This window comes from Talaromyces stipitatus, genomic scaffold, assembly GCF_000003125.1.
Source record: "Talaromyces stipitatus ATCC 10500 scf_1105507295515 genomic scaffold, whole genome shotgun sequence".
Lineage (NCBI taxonomy): Eukaryota > Fungi > Ascomycota > Eurotiomycetes > Eurotiales > Trichocomaceae > Talaromyces > Talaromyces stipitatus.
The window spans coordinates 1,335,573-1,357,787 of NW_002990118.1; the positions used below are offsets into that span (position 1 = coordinate 1,335,573).

The following is a 22,215-nucleotide window of genomic DNA, read 5'->3' on the forward strand; positions in this document are numbered from 1 at the left end:
CTGATCTTATCAGTGTATATGCTTGGTTCAGTATCACTGGAGCAGCTTGCAGAGGGAGGGGAAAAAAACACGTTGAATATGACTGAATCCTCGCCAATAAGAGACATGTATTCGGATAGATCGGCTTTGTAGATCGTTTTGGTCGCAGAAACACAGCCTGGTGATCTGCCTGCTAATAGAATCCGGTCAATTGGACTGTAGAGGAAAGATTCCTTTGCATGATGTAACTGGTACCTTCTAAGTTACTGGCTGAGTACCCATGAATGAATGCATAAACACATGGCTATCCCTGCTCTTAAGTTACCTAAGTAGGATATCGGTGGAGTATCCTGCAGGTCTCAATATGTTGTGTTTCTTAGCAGTCATGTATAGGTACATAGATATAGGTAGGTAGGTGCAAGTACATAAAAATAGATTCAATAGTAGATTTATCTGCGTTACATTCATATGTACTTCGCAACATAGGACTGCTTGGACAGTGCTGATTAGGGCTTTCTCAGAACAGGGCTAGTGTTGTCACTTGCCCAAGATGGCAATTTCTCCCATGTCTTTCCACAACAGAACAATGAATGGAATGGAACCTGTCATACTGTTACTGACGTTGATAAAAGGTATTCCAATCACTACATACGGTACTGGCTAGACAAAATCAACTTCATACATAGGGGGTAGTCATCAAACCAATCACCATACTCCATAGACAAGTACCAAGTAGATAAACAATTGTATAACGCCGTATACGATAGCAAAACTGAATCAAGTACTACGTGCCATACTTATCTGGCAGCAGCTTTTCCACGCCCACGCCCTCGACCTCTACCTTTGCCAGCTGGAGCAGCGGCTTTGCTATTTTCTTCAGGCTCGGGTTCGGGTTCTGCCGCGGCAGGCGCTTTTGATGATTGTGTGTTTTCATGGTCGTTGTCATTGTCGCTTCCATTGGGCATGAATGCTTGTGTGAAGAATAGGCGGGCTTCTTTGGGTGTCGTATTTGCGAAGCTGTAGTGGTTGCCTGCGCACTCAATTAGTATTGCCATATCCAGTGTTTGGAATCGAAGGATTACCGCGATGAACTTGGAATATACACCCCTTGCCCGCCGTAAATTGAACTCCGTTGATATCAACTTGTACCCTTCCATAACACACGTAGAATACCATGTGCATTCTCTTCGAATTCTTTGGTTTCTTGACACCCTTTGCTGGAAGTTCCACAATTCCACTGCCAAAGAATGGTTGACTGAGTAGTTTTGCGACACGGAATGTGGAATCTTTCACATCTCGTGTTTCGATACCAGAGGGAGAGAATGCAATTTCTGTCCTTTGTCAGTATACTCCTCCCCCAATTGAGACGTGTTGGGAAAGAAAAGCAAACCTGATATTTCTTCCTCATTCGAAGCAGCCTGCTTATCTGAATCCCATTTCTTGATATATCCATGCAACACTCCATCTTCGGCTTCCCACTTATCCCTCTCATCTTCATCATCATCGGAATCGTCCTCTTGTTTCTTCGACTTTGATTTCTTCGGCTTGCGCTTCTTGCCTGGTTTCTTCTCTGGCTCAAGTTCTTCTGTACGGATAATCTCCTTGATCGTGGATAATGGATATCGTTGTCCAACATCTGCTTCTCCATCACCGTAGACGCATCGCTCGTTACGCCAATACGCCAATGGACGCACTGACACTCGGCCTGAACGAGTATGCGCTGCTTGCTGGTCGGTTGGAACCTCTCGTTTCAATATATAAAGGCTGCGACCTTTCAGAGGCCCAGTGCGATTGACATGGTTCTCCACAACTTTCTCCAGCTGTGGATCCAGAGGTTCTCTTGACTTTGGCTCTGCCTTGGATGACTTGGCCTTTTTCGCTGGTCGTTGGTCGTTGGTTTTAGCTTGTGCACCCTTCTCGACTTGCGCCGTTTGAGGTCGTCCTCGTCGTTTGGGCAGACCTTGTGGTCTGTCCTCAGCTTCCACATCTACATCATCATTTGTAGCTGGAGATTTTCGCTTTTTGGTGCGCGAACTAGCTGCTGGAAGGGGCGATGGTTCCTCTTCCGAGTGGTCGTCATTCTCGACATTGACAGTATCTGGTGCTTCACCAGAATCATCCCCATAGCCATCATCGCTAATCTCGTGAACGCCATAATCCTCCTCCATAGGCTCATTCTGGTATGCGCTAATGTCATTAACTTCCTCCTCTTCCTCTTCCTCCTCGTCATCGTCCTCATTGATGGGTAAATTTTCGTCGTTCGCATACCCATTCAAAACACCTTTTTGTCGCGACCCGTTTGATATAGGCGCTGTATTAGGTCGACGATCATTGAGTGGTTGACGCGCAGAGGTTGTTTCATCTTCACCTACCCTACCCCTCCGCTGCCGAGCAGACGTCGGACTAGAAGAGACATTATCAATTTGCACAATAGGTGATGATCGTAACGCTGGAGTACGTCGCGGAGATCCACTCAATCCGCTCTTTCTTGGTGATCTGGCGATAGGTGGTGGAAAAAATGGGGAACGACGAGTAGCTGAACGAGAGAGAAAATCTGTCGGACCAGGGCCGTCTTCTGAATTTATGCATTAGCTGTCTGTACCCTGACGTTGTATATGATACGCCCCAGCTTACCTTCGTCTATAGACATGCCTTCAGATCCCATCACTGTGTCATTCCCTGTATTCAGTCCGTTCATCCGTACGGGCGACCTCTCTGGCGAAGAGAAAACACCATCTAATTCCTCCATTCCATGCTCGTCTCGTCGACCTTCTTTGAGTGTGATACCCGTTCTCCTGCAGGCAGTCAGTTTCGCAATCGCTATCCTCAAGTGTGGGTGCTGTTTACCTTCCCTGTTTACCAACATTGGAATAGTCATAGTCGCGAGCTTTTGCAACCCCCCGGAGAGCCATGGTGAATTAGATATTTCCGACGCAGTGCTAAGTCGAGTGAAGCTGAGCGACCGTATTTACAATATCAACAACAGGCATTTATCGAGCATTGACTGCGACAACTGAATCGAATGCTCAAAGCTCAGTGTATCACCTTATCGTCCATAAAAGAAAGTCGTCGATGCGCGGAACGTGCCAACAGCTCGTAGGCATGCGCTAACCCGATTAGTCTCGACGCGTTCACGTCGCACGACCAATTAAGCCCATCCTTTTATTTACCACTTCACATTTACGAGTTCACGATATCGATACACAGCGTTCAACATATAAAATGGCACGAACAAGCAATAAAAACAAATCCAGAAACAATAATAATGCCTTTGAAGACACGACCGGAGCTCTATCCTTCATCCCGCCAACCATCAACCCTACTCCTCTCCTACAAGGACAATCATACACAGTCTACTCCCCTTGTCCCCAAGCAATACAACCCATAAACCCAACAGCCATAACAACAGACGACACGAACAAACCCACAGAATGCGTCCTGGGTGTCGACGAAGCCGGCCGCGGCCCCGTTCTCGGTCCCATGGTCTATAGTGCATTCTACTTACCGAAAGACCTCGAACAATCGCTCCTTACGCAGGAACACAGTTTTGACGATAGTAAAGTGCTTACGCCTGTTGTGCGTGCGCAATTGATGCAGTCGATATGTACGCCTGGTCAGTCTTTGCATGATTCATGCGGATGGGCTGTGAAGTTACTCTCGGCACGGGATATATCAGCTGGTATGATGAGACCTGGTATGGGGATATACAATCTAAATGCGCAGGCTATGGATGCTACGGTTGAGATTATACGGGGCGTGTTGAATGATAAGCATATTAATGTGACGGAGATATATATCGATACGATTGGAAACCCGGCAACGTATCAGGCGAAATTGCAACGACTGTTTCCGACGTTGAGTATAACGGTTGCTAAGAAGGCGGATTCGTTGTATCCGTGTGTCAGTGCGGCTAGTGTTGTTGCCAAAGTGACGAGAGATGTTGCATTGGAGAGTTGCTATAGGGCTTTCTATCAAGAACCAAGCCAGAAGACTGTCGATGGAGACACAAATATGATGGAATCATCCGAGACAATACCACCTTCTGTATCGAAAGTAGAAGAATTAGGGTGGGGAAGTGGCTACCCCTCCGACTCGAAATGCGTCAATTGGCTACGACAGAATATGGACTCTGTATTTGGCTGGGGAAATGAATGCAGGTTCAGCTGGGGAACTGCGAAGGAGATGCTTGATGGCAAGGATGCTGTCAGAGTGGATTGGCCTGCTGATGAAGATGAGGGAGCTGGACTCGCTGATTTTCTCTCGGGGAACCACGTGTCTGGGACGACGGGGAAGGCTGATGATGTTGGGAATTGGTACGGGACGAGAGTTACTGCTTTTTGAAGTAATGGAATAATAGCTTGATATGACGATTATGTATGATATATCTGGAAGAACGCCTGACGAAAATCAAAGTCATTAATACAAAATACAGGTATAATAGCGAAAGGGACAGCAAGATCTAAAGAGTCGCGGTCGAAAAGTAGTAGTTATCCCACAGATATTCGTAATCGTCCAATAATGTACCAACAATATCCAAAAGAGGCTTGCCCTTGAGTCTGTCGGCAAAACCGCTAATCCACGGCCTGAAAAACTTAGCAATGAACCATACAAGGCAAACAAGGATACGTACCTGGTAAAATTCTCATAGAAAGCACCGCGCATCAGCCACCATCCCATCGCCCATCCTCTCTTCTTCAACTCATCTCTTTCCAGGCCTGTCAATCCGCGCAGACCGCCCGCAGCACGTTCGGCCAAATCCCTCTTTGCGAGTTGTCGACTTCCGTACTCCAATGCGAAACCGATCAACCAAGGACTCCAGCTTCGCTTATTCTTGGACCATCTCTGCATTGCCAACGCATATATGACCGGTCTCAAGATATAGAGAATCTCAGCAAACTGTCCTTGTCCAGAGACACGATGGAGCAGAGACGGAGGAGTCTTGACATCGTCCGCTGTGAGGACTTTCGAAATGAGATAGTTGGATATATCGCTTGCGTCTGGTAGACTAGGTAACGTCAGACCTGTCCGAGGCATAGTCCAACTAATATCAGCCGAAGACGACGACGACGACGCCACCTCTTCCGGCGCCGTATCCATTCCATTCCAATCTCCTACAGACGCTTCCTTCTCCGCATCCGCTGCACGAGGATCCGTCTCCCTCTCCGGCAATGGCGGACTAACCAGCGGTCTCGAATTCGTCAACCGTAACAATAACAACCGACAAACAGCCTTTGCGAACTCGATGATCATAATAACCCGCCATCGAACCTTTTCGCCGCGACGGCGCGCGGTCATTTCCCATAGTAATTCGGTGTATTGGATGATTTGTAGTGTGAGGGCTAGTTTGCGATAAAAGGGGGATTTGGTCGTCCAGTATTTTGTGTATCGCGTGTGCGGGGAGGGGATGGGACGAGGGATGGTGGAGGGGAGTTGAGAGATGACGCGCGAAACGAGGGAATCATGGTATAGAGATAGGAGTTGTACGCCGGAGTGGACTACCATAATCAGTTTGTATTCACGAGTTTTCTATGATGAATTTCATACCACATTCTGAGGGTAGCTCGGATTCTCGAAATCGGCCTGTTCTCGATGGTTAGCCCTGCACATAAATATTCATCGAGATATTTCTACCAGGAATTATATATGTAAGAGACCGCAGCGCCGATTCTACCTGATTCACTGTATTGACGTTCTTGGTCACAAAGTTCTCGTATGACGATACCCATTTGGATGGTCGCAGGACGTCGGCTTTGAGTTCACGGAGTGTTTCGCGATGAGACTCCATTTCTACCTATAGCCCATCAAATTATGTCAGTTAGTTAGTCGCGCATGAGGAGTATCGGTACTAACATATCGTGGTGTCTGGTATGAGAGAAGCACGCGACGAGTTGCGCATTGCTGGAGTGGCTGGTATGGACGGATCGTGCACATGTAGGAGAAGCTCGGCTTGCTTCCGACGCTACGGACCGAGGTATTTCTAATGATATATCTATCTACATACAAATTCCCATGCAGGTATCAATAACTACAACTGAAGTAGTCTAAATAATACTACCTGGGAGTTCATGGCAGAACTACATGTCTAAGATAGTTAATTCAGTTCAGTTACATATATATTAGGTAAGTCAAGTCCTGTGACAGACCTGGTCATCTCATCATAGCTAACCTCGAAGCTTCAAGTAGAATGATATTATTGTGAGAATCAGTATCCTATATATATTCTACGATAAAGCACAATATTACATTCTATGTAGTATGAGAATTGCCAAAACGAGGTTAAGATTACTGCTATCTGCTCCCAAGATGGAGTGATTCATTTGTGATATCCCTCTACTATACAGACTTTGGGGTTTTTGCAATCTGACTACGCAGCAGTGTTCTGCATACCTCAGGTCAAATGTAGAAGCGTAACTATTTCCATCAGCTGGAGCACTCTATACCCATTTGACTGGGTATGTTTAGTATGCTTAGTCAAACCTTTTTCGTCCCTAAGCGTGTCAAGAGCAGGCAAGTTGTTGATACTTAGGGCTAAGGGGTGTGAAGATATTGATTTGGAGGCTTCCAACACAGTAATGGCAAGCTGTTTGATCTCATTTCAATCGGGGTCTCCTTCCCTCCATCCACCGTCTTCCTCATCCTCATCCTCATCCTCTTCCTCTCCTCTCCTCTCCTCTCCTCATCTCACCCTTACCCTATCCTCATGCTCGCACCCTTTACATTCAAATGAATAGTTCTGGCGTCGTTTCTTCGGCACACAGGCCCTGATCCGCGCTATCAGGGGGGCCCTGCCCTGCACTTGGACGAAGAAGTACTGCACCTGCCCACAGGGATCCTGCGTCATAAACTCTCCTAGTGAAGTCCAAAACCGTGAGAAATGTGGCCACCCTATGGCTGACCACAAAGACCATGGTAAGCCAGTCTTCCTATTATTGGTGTATACTGCGTCTAATTTTACTGCCCTACAGACGAGTCTACGGCCACACTCACCGTGAAATGCCCACCAGCCCACGTCTTCAACCGAAAAGGTGAGTAACTGTTTATCAAGATGTGTTCTAGGATGAAACTAATACACGTAGAATTTGTCGGTCCCATTGCTGAGCGTGCTGAACTTATAGAGGAAGTTTTTGCCCGCCTAACCCTCATATCATCTATCGTGTGATGAGGTTCCATCCAGCGCAACAGATATCCCTGAATCCCAACCATTCTGTGGTTCCGAAATACAAGCCGGTTTGTCTGCTCATGAGTGAATACGAAAGCATGAACCTTATTGGAGATGTCATGTGGATGTACCACTCGTCATATTTCTCTGTATCTATAACAGAATATTTTAAGCGTGGTGCCTGGCAGCTCACTCAGGGTCATGCAGAACTGATCACAGCATTCTGCTATACTCTAAAATGTTTAAACGTATGTTATCCTCGGTTTCAAGCTATTTATTCAGCACCGATCAGTTGACTTATCTCGATGCTTCCCATATTAGAGCCTTTATCCATATAGACACCGTAAAAAGATTAACTGGGAAACAATCACCAATATTGTTCTCGAAGACCCTGATATGTTGTTCGAAAGAATCCGTTGGTGATTAGTGAGAAAGCTCCCTGAAATCCACGACTTGCAGGACCCTGTTGTCGCTAGGGTCCTTAAACAAGGCATAACATCAAACCACGGACTCGTCCAGTCATCGTTTGCTCGAGGAAGCCCAGAAAGGAAGGCTCTTAAGTTCATGTGGACCAAGAGCTGGCTGTATGCACAATAAACTGGAGAAAACAAGACTCAGTATGTTTTCGCTACAGAGTTTCACGAAGGGTAATTTGATGGTCCCTGAACTGTTCTATCTTGCTTCTCATATAATAGTATAGGTTTTTCGTCAAGGAGCCAACTAACGGAACCGGATCGGTCTCTGAACCATGATAGTCGACTCTATCGGGTTGTTTTCAGTACTAAATCCGTTCATACCCTTCGTGCAGACCTCGAGCTCGAACCAGCGTTCTCTTGTTGGGCAGCCGCTCTATTGATCGTATGCTCATTTCTTAGTTAGCCTTTCTAATAAACAAGTTGTCTTCTCTCGCTTTGCTTTAGAGACAGTAGGGATGATTTAAGATGAAGTACAAATTCGGTACAGAGTGCTTTAGCGTATTAGATACTGTAGAACCTGGCTATAACGAACAGAAGGCCTCCTAAAATAGCTATTCAACCTCCATATCGACAAGAGTCCGTAGCACGCCTTGCGTAAGCAGGTCCTCATTTACTAGTTACTACACAGGTACAACGTGAAGTAATTAACTGTACGAGCAATAGACATATTCAAAGTACATATACACAGTCACTTACAACAATATTACCCCGAAAATAAAAGTACTAATAGAAATCAAAACTCATCCGCAAATTTCCAAAGCCCATCTGGCTTCATAGCTTCTTTCATCCTCTCTAGCACCTTCTCACGCTCCATCTGATCAGCCTCCATGCGATCCTTGGCCTGTTCTTGCGTAGACGGCATATCCGCCCGCCAAAATCCCGGGGGCGTGCGACCACGTTCATAAGCATGTCTATGCTTCCCAAATCGATCCGACAATTCTTTCGCTTTTGCTTCAATCAACAACCCATCCATCACCTCCTGGGAGCGAGTCAATTTCTTCATTAGGTGGTTGTGGTCTTCTCCCAGATGGTTTTCTATTAGAGTCTTGTGCTTCGAGGGTTCGTATTTGATCCCTTGTGCTAGAACCATGGCGCGGAACTTATCTCCGCAGCAATCACGTTCCATGCATCCGGGGAGACATTTGCGTAGATCGGAGCGACGGACGACGTCTTTGAAGGCGAAGTCAAGGCCCTGGTTTCTTGCTGGATTGGGCTTGAAGTGACTGAGGTCGAGGCAATCCACAGGTAACTCTCTGAAAGGTACGGACTTTATGATTGCTTCCCAGTCCGGTTCAGGCGTTGGGTCTGGTTCGGGCTGAAGCTTCCTTTTCGGGGCACGCGCACGACGTTTATCGACAGCGTTCTGGCATTCTATTACCGTCTTAACAGATGGAATCAATATGTCGAAAATCTTCCAGTCTGACCCGGAAACAGGGTTTGCCGATTGTGCTAGGTTAGGGTTCCCAGGTCGATCCAGTGCAGGACTCTGCCTCTGGGGACGTGCTGCCAGAAGATCATCAAGTCGTCGGTGTGCGTCTGGATTCCGAACCGACGGTTTGGAAGGTGTCTCGTTCTCAATATTGCTAGCTTTCCCCGCTGCACGGATATAGTTTCGATCCTCCCCATCTTGAGCGACTGTGTGGATTGCGGATGCCCCGCTATCGCCAGTCCTTCTCCGTTTGACTGCAGACTCTTCTGGTGTCCTGAATTGATGGGGTAAATTCGTGTCTTTGGGTTGAAAAGCGCGGCACTCTCCGCTTTGAATGTTGGGAGTAAGAACCGGTCCCTTATTTTGTGGTCTAGAGCTGGCATCTGTGAAAACGGCAACTCGCCGGCTCCGGGGCGTAGTCACTGCATCACCCACCTCGTCGAGATCCAAAGATCCACTCGGAATTATCTCCTGGGGGAAAGATGGTTCTTGTAGAGATCCAAAGGAAAGGGGTTCATCCTTGACACGGATAGTGCGTTGTTGATTACAGGCCTCAATTTCGGGACGAGATCCACTCGCCTTACTGCCCGAAGATGTAGATGCTATTGGTGACGAATTCGACGTCGTTGAAGCGGTATCAGAGCTGTTGGGAATTTCCTGCCTCTGGTCTTGAGTACGGGCTGGTGTTGGAGTCGAAGTTGAAAGAGTGCTCTCATGCTGAGGGGCTCTTTGCGTAATCGGAGTATCATCACTGTCTGAGTTCGTGGCCGCAGGAACTACGTTTGATTTAGACAGTTCAGTACACCAGCGTTGCCATTGTTCAGCTCTGCGTTTGTGGTGTTTGACCTGGGTTCGAAGAGAACCCATAATCCCCATCAGACTCCTCGTTTCGCAGTAAAGTTTTTTATAAGAGTCTCGTACACGATTAACGCTCCCCAGAAATAGGGCGTTAACAGGTTCTTCAGGCCAAGATAATTCAGTTGCCTTTTCAGGATCGTACGTCTCCTTGAACTTTTGTAGCTTCGCTTCTATTATTCTATCATCGATGCCGCCATCGTTTTCCACTTCCTCATCCTCTTCTTCATCTTGAGCTCCCGGGTTTGTAGTTTTCTTGTAGCGTCGTAGCTCGGCAACCTCATATTGTAGCTTCTTGATCCGCTGTTCGTCAGCCTTTCGTTGTCCTTCCAGGGCCCTGATCTTCGATTCGAGCTTCTGGGTATCGTCCCGATACTTCATAAACTGTATCGCAGCTTCATCCTTAGCGGCTTCGATTGATTTCGAAACGGATATCAGGTGCTCTATTACGGAACCCGTTTCTCCTTGCACCATGATGGTTGAGCCGAGATAATAATGAGAGTCTTGATATATGTTGCTGGTCAACATGAAGTTAAACGCGTGACGCGTCTCTTACAGCGTTATCTTATCGGTGCCATCGATTATCGCTTATCTTATCAGGCGGAAATTCCCGCGATCATTTCGTCCGCTAATTCATCAACTGCAAGCTGACTGACAACTTGCAATAACCGGTTATTATTCTATTTCTTCTTATCTGGCTCCCCTAAAGCAACTATATGTTCTTACAGCAGCGTCGTTCCTACTCTAGAAAGACGGGATGTCAAAGCGCTGCCGGAGCGACGATTCAATAACTCCCTCGTCCAAGCGTCAACGGACAATAGTCGAAGAACGAGGAGGGCAGGATTACATATCGAATCTCAGTGACGAGATACTACTTCAAATACTATCATCTGTGTCTATAGACACTCTAGTTACATGTCAAAGGTAGGCGCTGCCCTTGGCCTTGTATGTCTATTCGTGTGAACATGCTGACCGCCACACAGAGTCTCTAAGCGATTCCATGCACTCGCCGGCGATTCGGAATTGTGGAAACGACGATATTTTGCAAAATGGGTACTACCTCGAGCACGCTCTGTTCCGCAATCGAAACATTTGAAACTTGCATCAACCGGAACAGTTTATTCACCGCGGGTATCGAAATGGCTCGGTCATAGTCACCTTGCGACGGAGGGCGGTAACTCCATACATTGGAAAACGCAGTATCGACTGCGACACAACTGGTCTAAAGGGACATGTCGACTTGATGAACTGGAGGTTTCGCGCCCACCACTGCCTCAGATATTGATAAAGCTATACTCTGGCGTCGTCATCACTGCGGATAAGGAGCATGGGCTGCGAGCTTGGTCTACAAAAAGCCCTAAGAAACAGCTAACAGAGCTACCGTTTCCGAAAGACGATGACACACCTACAGCTCTTTATCTGACGAAGGGCTCTTCTTCCACTACTTCCTCGTCTATTGAGATTACGGTTGGCTTTGATGACGGTCATTTTAGTGTCTACAATCTAGATGTGGCACAGAGAGAATTCACGATCCGCTTCTCGCAAAAGTCCACGACTGATGGCACTATAACTGCGATAGCTTCGGCTCCTCCGTATCTCCTCACAATATCGGATCATAAGAATTTCAATTTATATAAGATACCGCCTCATGTTGCTCAACATGAAGAACCATCACCTCCTGATCAGCTTCGTTTACTAGCGTCGTTGGAATCCAATAATACATTCGCGCCAATGTCACTTTCACTGAGATGTTCGGCTTCCGGTGTCATAGCATCAATAGCATACAGCTTCTTTCACCTCAGCAATGGCTGGACCATTGGGATACAGGAGCTACGATTCAACAGGGACGGAGAACATATTACCTCGCGCTTAGCTACCACGGTTGCAGTGCAGCCAAAAGCTGGCGATACTGGACTTAATGGCCATCCAATAGACTCCAGCGGCAAACCCAACACTAACACTCGTGGATTTGCGAATCTCGTCTCGACGGATTCTATACAGCACAAAGAAGCCCCGACATCTTTATCATACTCTCACCCTTTTCTGCTCACGTCTCACAGCGACAACACCTTAACGATGTACCTTGTCTTCTCGTCAGCGGACAAACTTGTTATTCGAGATAGTCGGCGTCTTTGGGGTCATACATCGTCGGTGTCAAGTGTGCAAGTCGGCGACCGAGGCAAAGCCGTATCCGTCAGTCCCCGGGGGAACGAGATTCGGATATGGGAATTGGAGTCTGCAATATCCTCTTCATCCTCGTTTGGTTCTTTCTCCTCGCCTCTCAGTTCCCGTAGTCGAAGTATGAAGGGCGAGTCCAGTGTGCAGATCCACTATGAGCAGCCATCCTCCACGCCGAGTTTTTCACTAAATACGACTTCCGGGGCCAAAGACTGGGGTCGCCGTGTCTCCTACCAGAGAGACCTGGATGAGATTTCGCCGCCGTCTACGAGGGATGTAGACGGATGGGTCGGATTCGATGAAGAGCAAGTTGTTGTCTTGCGTCAACGGGGGCTGAGAGCACAATTTCTGGAATGTTACGATTTTACGTAGATGGTTTTCCCTTCTTTGTGGTATAAACTCTTTTTACTGTCCATATATATGTCTCCCACAAATTAGAAGATCATATACTATCCTGAACAATTTCATCCACAACTGTCACAAGGCTATGTGACTTGGTAGATACACCCAGTCCAAATTGCAAGCCTCTCACCAAGGACCTTGCGAGTGACACAATTCCGATCTAAAGTTGCACACTCGCCTCTTAAATTGTATGGGGTTCTATAGACCAGGGACCTTCGGGGAATTAACTGGGACCGATTTAAATAGTTAATGCATGCACTATCCCTGTCGGTTTTCTTGGGTTATCTCCCCTTTTTGACTCCTCTTTTTTCTTTTCCTAGTCGATGTCGCGCTTTCTCTTATCTTTTCCCTCCTCATCCTGCTTTTCTATCGTAGCTACGGCGTGCCTACTGTGTCGCGGCTATGAAATGGCACGAAGACTACTACTATGTGATCGTTCAGTATCGCTGGAATCGAGAACACTTTACAATGGCTGAGATACTCAGTTCTCTACTTGCCGGAGCAAATACGATTAATAACAGCGTACAGCTGAATCGAGACCTGGATGCTTTCGATGGCAGAAAATGGATAGATCCTATCAGGGCTCTAGATCGACGAATATGATAAAAGGACGCCGACTCAACACCAGATGATCTGGCTGTTGAGATGCTGTCCAGTAACCAGCATCGACTAGCTCCAACAATCGCCTGGAAATGAATAAAAGACGAGAAAATGGAAGAAGAAAAGACCATCCGAGGATAATGGAGGAGGTTGTTCCCCGCTTATTTGGCAGAAAAAAAAGATATCGTTCCTTCCACCGCCGCCCGCAGCAGAGCCCTGAGAGACCGCAAAGAAAAAAAAATACAATTTTACTCCACACATACCGACTGTCTCTTTTCTTCTCTCTCTTCGTTTCTCAACAACCAACCAACAATTCTTCAATTCTCTCTTGCGAATTATTCTCTGCACCGTCTTCGAGATTAGGGATTATATATAATTTTTCCTAATCAAGTCCAATTCTCAGGTACGATTGCACTCTCCGACCTCGATCAGAAGTTCTCTTGCGCACGCCAAGTACTTGTGTATTTCACCTTCAACTGGTCATTGTTCTTTGCAAATACTTAACTACAGATTCTCTGACTGCTCTATTTTACTAGATTATTCTACATCTTCCCTTTGTTCATTACGATCAAACAAACCACTTCAACATAATGGAGAACCAAACCGGAAGTCGTGGCTGCTTCAACTGTGAGTTTTCCGTGTCTTTTGCCTTTTGTTCAAATCACCCAGGCCTTACTTGGGATTCACAAGCTGACAATTCTTCTCAACAGGTGGCGAGCCTTCTCACCAGGTAAATATCAACGGAACTATAGGAATACAGAGCCAATCGGATTGGACTAATCTCACCTGCTTTACAGGCCCGTGACTGCCCCAAGAAAGGCACACCTACTTGGTGAGTTTGACTTGGGTAGCACTGCTTATTCTATCATTTTGCTGACTTGTCTGACATAGCTACAACTGCGGTGGTACGTTACAACTCGCTACACGACAACTAGAACCATAATCTAACAGTCAACCAGGCCAAGGACACGTCAGCCGTGAATGCACTCAAGCCCCCAAGGAGAAATCCTGCTACCGCTGCGGTCAAACCGGCCACATCTCCCGCGATTGCCAACAGTCAGGCCCCGCCAACAACGGTGGTAACTACCGAGGTGGATTCTCTGGTGGCTCTGGTGGTCAGGAATGCTACAAGTGCGGTCAGGTCGGACACATTGCTCGCAACTGCTCTCAGGGCGGTGGCTATGGTGGTGGTCACGGTGGCTTCGGTGGTCGTCAGCAAACCTGCTACTCCTGCGGCGGATATGGCCACATGGCTCGTGACTGCACACAGGGTCAAAAGTGCTACAACTGTATGTGTAGAAACTGCTGTTGGGACACGACAGAACGACTAACTTTCAATAGGCGGAGAGGTCGGCCACGTCTCTCGTGACTGCACAACTGAAGGAAATGGCGAGCGAGTTTGCTACAAGTGCAAGCAACCTGGTCACGTCCAATCTGCTTGCCCCAACTAAATGACGTCTCTTTCTTATTTTTACTTTCTTTTGTTCTTTTTTTTTCTTTTCAAAATTTTATCATATGGACCGGTCCGAACGATTTCATATCGTAATGACTACCTAACCGACACGCCATGAACGAAGTCTAGTCTCTGATTCTGATGAGCAACATGATTCGAGGGAGGGGAGGATGGTTGCCAAAAAAAAAAAGAGAAAGGGAGAAGAAGAAAGTGAGAAGGAATGGAAGTCTGTTTTATCCAAAAAAGGGTTAATGAAAGGGTGCTCTCAAACAAAATACTCAAGTCATGAATCATGATGCCTCTTCTTTAATTCTTTTTTTCTTTTTTCCATTTTTTATCTACTGCTGCTGTTATTTAAAACTACCCCAAAATGATTCCCTTTGTCTCATGATAGGAGAGAAATTTCAATATGAGGAAATTGAGATGATACATACATAATTTACATTTGCTTGAAACGATAAATCTATGTTTCTTTCCTAGAGAGTAGGTGATCAAGACGAACAACTACACATCATAGCCCTCTTGAACCTGGGTACATCACCACAGAACCTTTCTTCTTCATCCTGGTCTATGCCCCAATCTTCTTGGAATGGGTTTAGGGTGTATTGCATGATGCGTTCGAGAATGGCACGGTCACCTTTGTGCTCGACTCGTTCGATGAGTTCGTCCAGGATCCAGGAGCGGGGGAGGAACTATTTATCAATTAGTATATTTTCACGTAGCTTGAGGGAGGGAAGTACCTTTGGGTTTACGAATTTCATTCTTTCTTTTCTCTCTTGATCGGTTCTTCCGTCTCGTTTCCAGTCTTCGTTGATTCGATCTTTCCACGATGATAACCATGCCGCTATTCGTTTGCAGGCGGATTCTTCTGTATTTCCAACTCCGCTTATACCTTCATTGTGAAAGAATCGTTTGGCGATTGCGAGTCTCTGCTCATCAGTCTCTATTTCCTCAATGCCGACGTCGGATAGTCTGCGGAAGAAGTGGTTAAAATCAAGCTCTAGATGCTCCATGGTGTCGAGTAACTCCGAGAACAAAGTTTCAAAATCAGACTCCTTGCTCGTGAGAAGACCTAATCGTCGTGACATTAATCGGACGTATTCGTTTTTGAAGACTGTTTTGTATTCTTCACCTGTCCGGTTAATGATTGTTTCGGCGCGTTTGATGAGGATTTGTCCGAATTCTTCAGTTACGCCTTTGGTAATGAATTCCTCGTCGTCGACTCTTTCGGCGGCGCCGATTAATTCGCCAAAGGCCTCGCCTAGGCGCACCAGATTCCACCATATGACTGATGGTTGGTTCTTGTATGAATACCTCAGATAGTGATCGTCATGGTTCGGTGTGTATGAAGGATCAAAGTTGTCCATAAAGGCGAACGGACCAAAGTCTAATGATAGACCGAATATGGATGTGTTGTCAGTGTTAAGAACGCCGTTCATGAATCCGTATGCTTGCCAGGCTGCTACTGTTTTGGCGTTGCGTCGAACAATCTCTCGGTATAGTCGGGTAAATCTGTTTTCTTCCTGGCCTTCTTTGCCCTGTAGCTCCGCAGCTGGGATGCCTCGCGGTGGTTCGTCGACATTTACATTCGCAGTATTTCCATCCCCATTAGGTAGGGTGACCACCCCAGGTAGCGATTCCCATCCCGGGAAGACGTCTTCAGCGATATATGTTGCTAAATTCCTTATCAAGTCTCGCTCATTGCGAGAATGGAGAATGTCAAACGAGCCAATTCGAAGCCAGCTCTGTGCAAATCTGGCTACGATAGCGCCAGGTTCCATCCGTTCGCGCAGAACTTTGGATTTCGGCAGTAATGTGAGGGATAGTGCTCTAGTGGTCGGAATACCGAGAGCATTTAACGCTATGTAAAACAGAACTGTAAACTTTTGTGCACTTCATACTCATGGAGAGAGGGCAAACCTTCGGATACTACGTATTCACGAATGCTCGAACGTAAAACCGCCTTGCCATCCGCGAAACGGGAATACGGTGTTCGACCTGCGCCTTTTAATTGTAATTCGTAGCGGACATTTGTGCTGGGATTCGTCAATTCGCAGAGACTGATAGCACGCTATTCCTGTTAGCATGCAACTTGTTTGACTTGCAGAATGAATACATACGCCATCTCCAAGCTGCCCAGCCCAAGCACCACTAAGACACAGTCAGATGAGCGTCGATATCAGTGGTAGTGTAAACTGACAATTGCCACCCTTCGCAATGCGTTAGTCCCGTATATCCATCACTCCATCACTCTATTCAGACGGGTAATGTACCTCCATAGCATTGCGCCCAAGGATAAACTCCTCCTTCTTGCTCATTCCAAAATATCTTGTTCCCAGCTACTAAATCGCGAAACTCATCCGTTTTCTCCTCGCCCGGCTGCAATCCCAAATCAGTCATGGCTCGTGGACTAACACCCAACAGCTCCGGGTCTTCGGCAGTTTCAGGACGGACGTAGGTGTACATGGCACCTTTGACGATGCGTGGACCTAGCGTTTCTCGCGGCGCATCGTGGGATGCTTTTGGCGTCTCGAATGCCGGGTCCGGTGGTAGTTTGGATGTAAATGTATTTGATTTGGGAATGGTAGCCAATTTGTTGTAGGATGCTGCCGGCGCAGGAGTCAATTGTGAAGCCATTTGACAGATGCGACGGTTGGTCATTCGCAGGGAAATGAAGGGCCGTAAAGGAATGAGACGGGACATCAACTGCTATACGATAGGACGAGTAGAGAATACACGAAGAGATTTGATATCTTCGCAGAAAGTGTATGGGTTGGGGTATGTTAAACGGGGGCAATATAAAAAGTTGCTGAGTGACTAAGCATACACATGATGACATCACATTGTCCAATCAGCGTGTTCCGCAAGGTTGAGACTCATCGCGACGTTCTTCTTCATACACTGTATATGATCATAATCTAATCAATCAGTCACTCAGAGCTTTTTTTTGACTATCTTGATCTTATCCTCAGCGGCATCTCCGACATCGATAGATAGTGGTGGATCGACCAGAGTCAGTGAGGGGTAACGACATTTCTGGTATATTGATGCTTCATGGCGCAATTAGTTTTCCTCACACGATACGCTCAGACTCCACAGTAACCTATCAGCTTAGCTACGAGAATGGACCTGTTCCTGTTATGCATTATAAATCCATGCAAGTCCTGACAATGCGAGCCGCAATCTTTTGCAGAAACTGGAGACCCCTCTATATCTACTCTACTCAACTACGCCACCGTAAGCAGGATATTTTCAGAAAAGCATTGAGCACAATGGCAAGCCCAGCAAGCATACCAAATGTCCAAGTTGGCGGAAACCCCTCGGTACCAGTGGTAAGTTCGTCAAGATCATTTGAGATGACAACGTTGTAAATTCCTAACTTGCGACCAGCTAGCCTACGGAACTGGCACAGCATGGTTTAAAGGTACCGGCAAGTCCGAAATCAACCGCGAACTCGTGGAATCCATCAAAACCGCTATCAAACTGGGCTACTATCACCTCGACGGAGCCGAGGTATATGGAACCGAACCCGAGCTTGGTGTTGCCATCAAGGAGAGCGGCGTCGCAAGAGAAAAGCTATTTGTGGTGACCAAGGTTTACCCAAATATTGCCGATATCCCTAATGCCATTGAGCAGAGCTTGAAGAAATTGCAATTGGGTTATGTGGATCTGTATGGCTAGCCTCCCAACCTCCCAGCCTCCCTGAGCTTGAATTGATCTGACAGCGAGCAGATATCTGATCCATTGTCCATTCTTTGCCAAATCCGACAAGGAGCTTCAAGACGCATGGGCAGCAATGGAGAAAGTGAAGGAGTCGGGTAAAGCAAAAGAAATTGGCGTCTCCAACTACACGAAAGTGCATCTAGAAGCCACATTCAAGACAGCAAAGATCCCTCCCGCTATTAATCAGATAGAATTCCATCCATACCTCCAGCATGGCGATCTGCTTGACTACCACAAGGAGAAAGGCATTGTCACCTCTGCTTACGGACCCCTCACTCCCATCACACGAGCTGCAGGCGGCCCCTTGGAAACGGTGTTAACTGGGTTGGCTAAGAAGTATGCAGTTACTCCTGGAGACGTCGCGATTCGCTGGGCCATTGAGCGCGGTGCCATAGCTATCACGACAAGTAGCAAGGAGTCTCGCCTCACTGAGTATCTACGTACCGTCAAGTTCGACCTCACCCCGCAGGAGGTGAAGCAGATTTCGGAGCTGGGTAACCAGAAACATTACAGGAGTTTCTGGAAAGACAAGTTTGCAGCAGATGACCGCACATAAGCGGAACGATATTTGATATATATATATATATAGAAAATGAATGGTAATAATGCATGCAATCGTTCTTCCAATAACATTCCGAAGGGATAATGAATGTCGCTACCGTCGGTAAGGAACTGATTCGTAATGGGCGAAAAACACCTCGATCGCTCCAGCTACGGCGCTAGTTTCCATCTCGGATCATGAGTAGAGGAGGTAGACATAGATCGGTTCTCACAAGAGTAAAAAACAATTTCCTACCGCCTACAATAATCACATCCTGTGAATGAGTTTAATTGAAGAGAAGAAGAAAGAAGAAGAAGAAAAATCGGCAGTGAAGGAAGAGATTCCCGCTTAGTTACCCGGAAGAACGTATCTCCGACATACTAGCCAATGACAGCGCGCTGATTTGTGACCAGTCTTGGCGCTGAGGTTCCCGGGTCTCCCAAACCTCACCTTCCCGATGCTCAACCCTTCCACCCCGACCTTGTGTCAATTCTCTGCGTCTCTTCTCCCCTCTGGACTACAGAGCCCTCACCTCTGTCTGTCTGACTTTCTATCGAGTCAATACATAAGGCACAATGCGGCCGCAATTGCTCCGTGCGGCCGCGCGCTCAAGACAATTCGTCAATGCCAGATCTTGCCGGTCCTTTGCTACCACCACGCGGCGTAGTGCTGAGGTCGAATTGACTATTGGTTAGTGGGACACAACTCTCAATTGAAGGATATATGACTAATCTGTGTGGTTTTCAGATGGCAAGAAGGTTTCGATCGAAGGTACTATCACCGGACTGCATCGGGTTATAATTACAAATGTGTAAACTGACATGGTTGTTGCATATAGCTGGCTCTGCTTTGATTCAAGCTTGTGAAAAGGCTGGTGTGACTATTCCAAGGTATGAAAAATGAAAAATTATATGAGAGCTACAATCGATTTTGCTTACTGACAATATCTTTAGATACTGCTACCATGAGTAAGCTCGCCGTTCTACGTCATGTTAATCGGATACTAACATCAATCTAGGAAATTATTGATTGCAGGAAACTGTGAGTAGTTGCAATGTATATCCTTGATAACTCCGGACTAACAAATAAAGGTCGTATGTGTTTGGTAGAGGTGGAAAAGGCTCCTAAACCTGTTGCATCATGCGCGTGGCCTGTTCAGCCCGGTATGGTTGTGAAGACCAACTCCCCACTAGTACACAAGGCCCGAGAGGGTGTTATGGAATTCTTGCTTGCAAACCATCCCCTTGATTGCCCCATCTGTGACCAGGGAGGTGAGTGTGATCTCCAGGATCAGTCGATGCGTTATGGTGCCGACCGCGGTCGATTCCACGAAACCGGCGGAAAACGCGCGGTCGAAGACAAGAACATTGGCCCTCTCATTAAAACCTCGATGAACCGATGCATCCACTGTACCCGTTGTGTCCGTTTTATGAACGATATTGCTGGAGCTCCCGAACTCGGTACTACTGGACGAGGAAATGATATGCAAATTGGAACATACTTGGAACAGAACATTAGCTCCGAACTTTCAGCCAACGTAATCGACCTATGCCCCGTCGGTGCCCTTACCTCAAAGCCCTACGCCTTCCGAGCCCGTCCATGGGAATTGAAGCACACCGAGACCATTGACGTGTTGGATGCTCTCGGCTCCAACGTTCGTGTTGATTCTCGCGGAATGGAAGTTATGCGAGTTATACCTAGACTCAACGACAACGTGAACGAAGAATGGATTAATGATAAGACTCGATTTGCCTGTGACGGATTGAAGACACAGCGATTGACCACTCCCCTCATTCGCCGCGAAGGAAAATTCGTTCCAGCAACTTGGGAACAGGCTTTGACAGAAATTGCTTCTGCGCATGCTAGATTGAGCCCCAAGGAGAATGAGTTCAAGGCTGTGGCTGGTCACCTAATCGAGACCGAGTCTCTTGTCGCCATGAAGGACTTGGCTAACAAGCTTGGTTCGGATAACCTGGCCCTCGATCAGCCTAACGGCAGTTCACCAATTGCTCACGGTATTGATGTCCGATCAAATTATCTGTTCAACTCCAAGATCTTTGGTGTTGAAGAGGCAGATGCAATTCTCCTCGTCGGCACAAACCCTCGCCATGAGGCCGCAGTCTTAAATGCTCGTATCAGAAAACAATGGCTGCGCTCTGACCTTGAAGTCGGTCTGGTTGGAGAGTCGTTTGACAGCACCTTTGGCTTTGAACACTTGGGAGCTGATGTCAACAGTCTTCAGTCGGCTCTTTCCGGAGTGTTTGGCAAGAAGCTTGCCTCTGCTAAGCGGCCCATGATCATTGTTGGAAGTGCCATTGCCGAACACCCCGATGCCAAGTCCGTGTTTGAGACTATCGGTCAATTCGTTGAGAAGCATGCCTCCACATTCAGAACCGATGAATGGCAAGGTTACAATGTTCTTCAGAGAGCCGCATCCCGTGCGGGAGCCTACGAAGTCGGTTTCACAGCTCCTTCCCCGGAAGTCGCAAACACCACGCCAAAGATGGTCTGGCTTCTTGGTGCGGATGAGATCAATGCTAGCGATATTCCCAAGGACGCCTTTGTCGTGTACCAAGGTCATCACGGAGACCGTGGCGCACAATTAGCGGATGTTGTTCTTCCAGGTGCAGCATACACTGAGAAGTCTGGAACTTATGTTAATACCGAGGGTCGTGTCCAAGTCACACGTGCTGCCACATCTCTACCAGGCGCTGCCCGTGACGACTGGAAGATCATTCGCGCAGTCAGCGAGTTCCTAGGCTCACCTCTGCCATATGATGATATTGAGGCTCTCCGTGACCGCATGGAAGAAATCAGCCCTGCCCTTCGCCGATATGACTTGATCGAGTCCACTTCAGTACCATCCCTTTCCAAGGTTCAATTGGTCGACCAAAATAAGGGCTCCAAGCCAACCGGTGCCCAGTTCAAGAAGGTTATTGAGGACTTTTACTTCACAGACGTTATCTCTCGAAGGTATGATTTTCATCCTTGAAAACTGTCGTTGACAGTAGCTAACTATTCTTATAGCTCTCCTACGATGGCTCGTTGCTCAGCTGCCAAAGCCACTGGCAACCCTGAAACAAATTTCATGGCTGCTGGAGAAATGTCACCACAAGCCCTCTACGGCAACGCGGCATAAAAGAGATTTTGTCTAGCTGTATCATCGTACCAATCAATGTCGGCGTTTCATTTCCTTTGTGCTGCTTGCATGCTTGCTTCCTAGCTTGAATTGAGTGTATGTGTCAACAGTATTTTAAGTTTTCCCATTTTTGTTTTTCTTTTTCTGCCTTCTTACCACTCTCTGTTCAGAGGATCTATATCTGTGTACTTGATTCTCAATTCTGCATGAAAAATAGCAGCTAGAAGGTGTTTTTGTACATAAAGGGAACGTTCGCAAAATGCAAGCTAACTGCAAGCTTA

At 47.0% G+C, this 22,215-nt stretch overlaps 9 protein-coding genes across 10 annotated transcripts, besides 3 other annotated features; 5 read left to right on the forward strand and 4 right to left on the reverse strand.

The window, feature by feature from the left end:
- Positions 1 to 432: 432 nt before the first annotated feature.
- Positions 433 to 3,036, reverse strand: TSTA_045220 (Cupin domain protein). 2 transcript variants are annotated; one of them, XM_002484969.1, is made up of 5 exons: positions 2,827 to 3,036; positions 2,614 to 2,774; positions 1,370 to 2,551; positions 1,062 to 1,310; positions 433 to 1,009 (listed from the first exon to the last, which is right to left on the reverse strand). In XM_002484969.1, the coding sequence occupies exons 1-5, from the start codon at positions 2,889 to 2,891 to the stop codon at positions 777 to 779; spliced, it is 1,890 nt and encodes a 629-aa protein (XP_002485014.1). In that variant the 5' UTR covers positions 2,892 to 3,036; the 3' UTR covers positions 433 to 776. The 2 variants fall into 2 exon arrangements, with proteins under 2 accessions (XP_002485014.1, XP_002485013.1); XM_002484968.1 differs by having other exon boundaries at positions 1,370 to 2,554.
- Positions 2,180 to 2,216: a sequence feature (CT-rich).
- On the forward strand, positions 3,002 to 4,320 carry TSTA_045230 (ribonuclease HI large subunit; the record flags this gene model as incomplete). The annotated part of the gene is made up of 2 exons (XM_002484967.1): positions 3,002 to 3,075; positions 3,234 to 4,320. The coding sequence occupies 2 exons, from the start codon at positions 3,002 to 3,004 to the stop codon at positions 4,318 to 4,320; spliced, it is 1,161 nt and encodes a 386-aa protein (XP_002485012.1).
- TSTA_045240 (peroxisomal membrane protein pex16 (peroxin-16)) lies at positions 3,192 to 5,871 on the reverse strand. The gene is made up of 5 exons (XM_002484970.1): positions 5,830 to 5,871; positions 5,611 to 5,770; positions 5,524 to 5,559; positions 4,610 to 5,474; positions 3,192 to 4,562 (listed from the first exon to the last, which is right to left on the reverse strand). The coding sequence occupies exons 2-5, from the start codon at positions 5,762 to 5,764 to the stop codon at positions 4,439 to 4,441; spliced, it is 1,179 nt and encodes a 392-aa protein (XP_002485015.1). The 5' UTR covers positions 5,765 to 5,770; positions 5,830 to 5,871; the 3' UTR covers positions 3,192 to 4,438.
- A 755-nt stretch (positions 5,872 to 6,626) lies between these two features.
- Positions 6,627 to 6,657: a microsatellite.
- A 1,588-nt stretch (positions 6,658 to 8,245) lies between these two features.
- On the reverse strand, positions 8,246 to 10,372 carry TSTA_045250 (uncharacterized protein; the record flags this gene model as incomplete). Its single annotated transcript, XM_002484971.1, has 1 exon — positions 8,246 to 10,372. The coding sequence occupies one exon, from the start codon at positions 10,370 to 10,372 to the stop codon at positions 8,348 to 8,350; it is 2,025 nt and encodes a 674-aa protein (XP_002485016.1). The 3' UTR covers positions 8,246 to 8,347.
- A 441-nt stretch (positions 10,373 to 10,813) lies between these two features.
- Positions 10,814 to 12,530, forward strand: TSTA_045260 (WD domain protein; the record flags this gene model as incomplete). Its single annotated transcript, XM_002484972.1, has 2 exons — positions 10,814 to 10,843; positions 10,892 to 12,530. The coding sequence occupies 2 exons, from the start codon at positions 10,814 to 10,816 to the stop codon at positions 12,446 to 12,448; spliced, it is 1,587 nt and encodes a 528-aa protein (XP_002485017.1). The 3' UTR covers positions 12,449 to 12,530.
- Positions 12,531 to 13,586: 1,056 nt separating this feature from the next.
- Positions 13,587 to 14,529, forward strand: TSTA_045270 (zinc knuckle domain protein (Byr3), putative; the record flags this gene model as incomplete). The annotated part of the gene is made up of 6 exons (XM_002484973.1): positions 13,587 to 13,705; positions 13,789 to 13,808; positions 13,876 to 13,910; positions 13,970 to 13,983; positions 14,038 to 14,367; positions 14,420 to 14,529. Exons 1-6 carry the CDS (start codon positions 13,669 to 13,671, stop codon positions 14,527 to 14,529), a joined length of 546 nt encoding a protein of 181 aa, XP_002485018.1. The 5' UTR covers positions 13,587 to 13,668.
- A 6-nt stretch (positions 14,530 to 14,535) lies between these two features.
- Positions 14,536 to 14,579: a sequence feature (T-rich).
- A 113-nt stretch (positions 14,580 to 14,692) lies between these two features.
- Positions 14,693 to 17,234, reverse strand: TSTA_045280 (YdiU domain protein; the record flags this gene model as incomplete). Its single annotated transcript, XM_002484974.1, has 5 exons — positions 14,693 to 16,392; positions 16,452 to 16,602; positions 16,652 to 16,682; positions 16,732 to 16,741; positions 16,805 to 17,234. 5 exons carry the CDS (start codon positions 17,232 to 17,234, stop codon positions 15,224 to 15,226), a joined length of 1,791 nt encoding a protein of 596 aa, XP_002485019.1. The 3' UTR covers positions 14,693 to 15,223.
- Positions 17,235 to 17,803: 569 nt separating this feature from the next.
- Positions 17,804 to 18,867, forward strand: TSTA_045290 (ketoreductase, putative; the record flags this gene model as incomplete). The annotated part of the gene is made up of 3 exons (XM_002484975.1): positions 17,804 to 17,863; positions 17,922 to 18,202; positions 18,264 to 18,867. The coding sequence occupies 3 exons, from the start codon at positions 17,804 to 17,806 to the stop codon at positions 18,808 to 18,810; spliced, it is 888 nt and encodes a 295-aa protein (XP_002485020.1). The 3' UTR covers positions 18,811 to 18,867.
- Positions 18,868 to 19,272: 405 nt separating this feature from the next.
- TSTA_045300 (NADH-ubiquinone oxidoreductase, subunit G, putative) lies at positions 19,273 to 22,215 on the forward strand. The gene is made up of 6 exons (XM_002484976.1): positions 19,273 to 19,485; positions 19,543 to 19,566; positions 19,634 to 19,685; positions 19,814 to 19,836; positions 19,887 to 21,768; positions 21,823 to 22,215. Exons 1-6 carry the CDS (start codon positions 19,371 to 19,373, stop codon positions 21,932 to 21,934), a joined length of 2,208 nt encoding a protein of 735 aa, XP_002485021.1. The 5' UTR covers positions 19,273 to 19,370; the 3' UTR covers positions 21,935 to 22,215.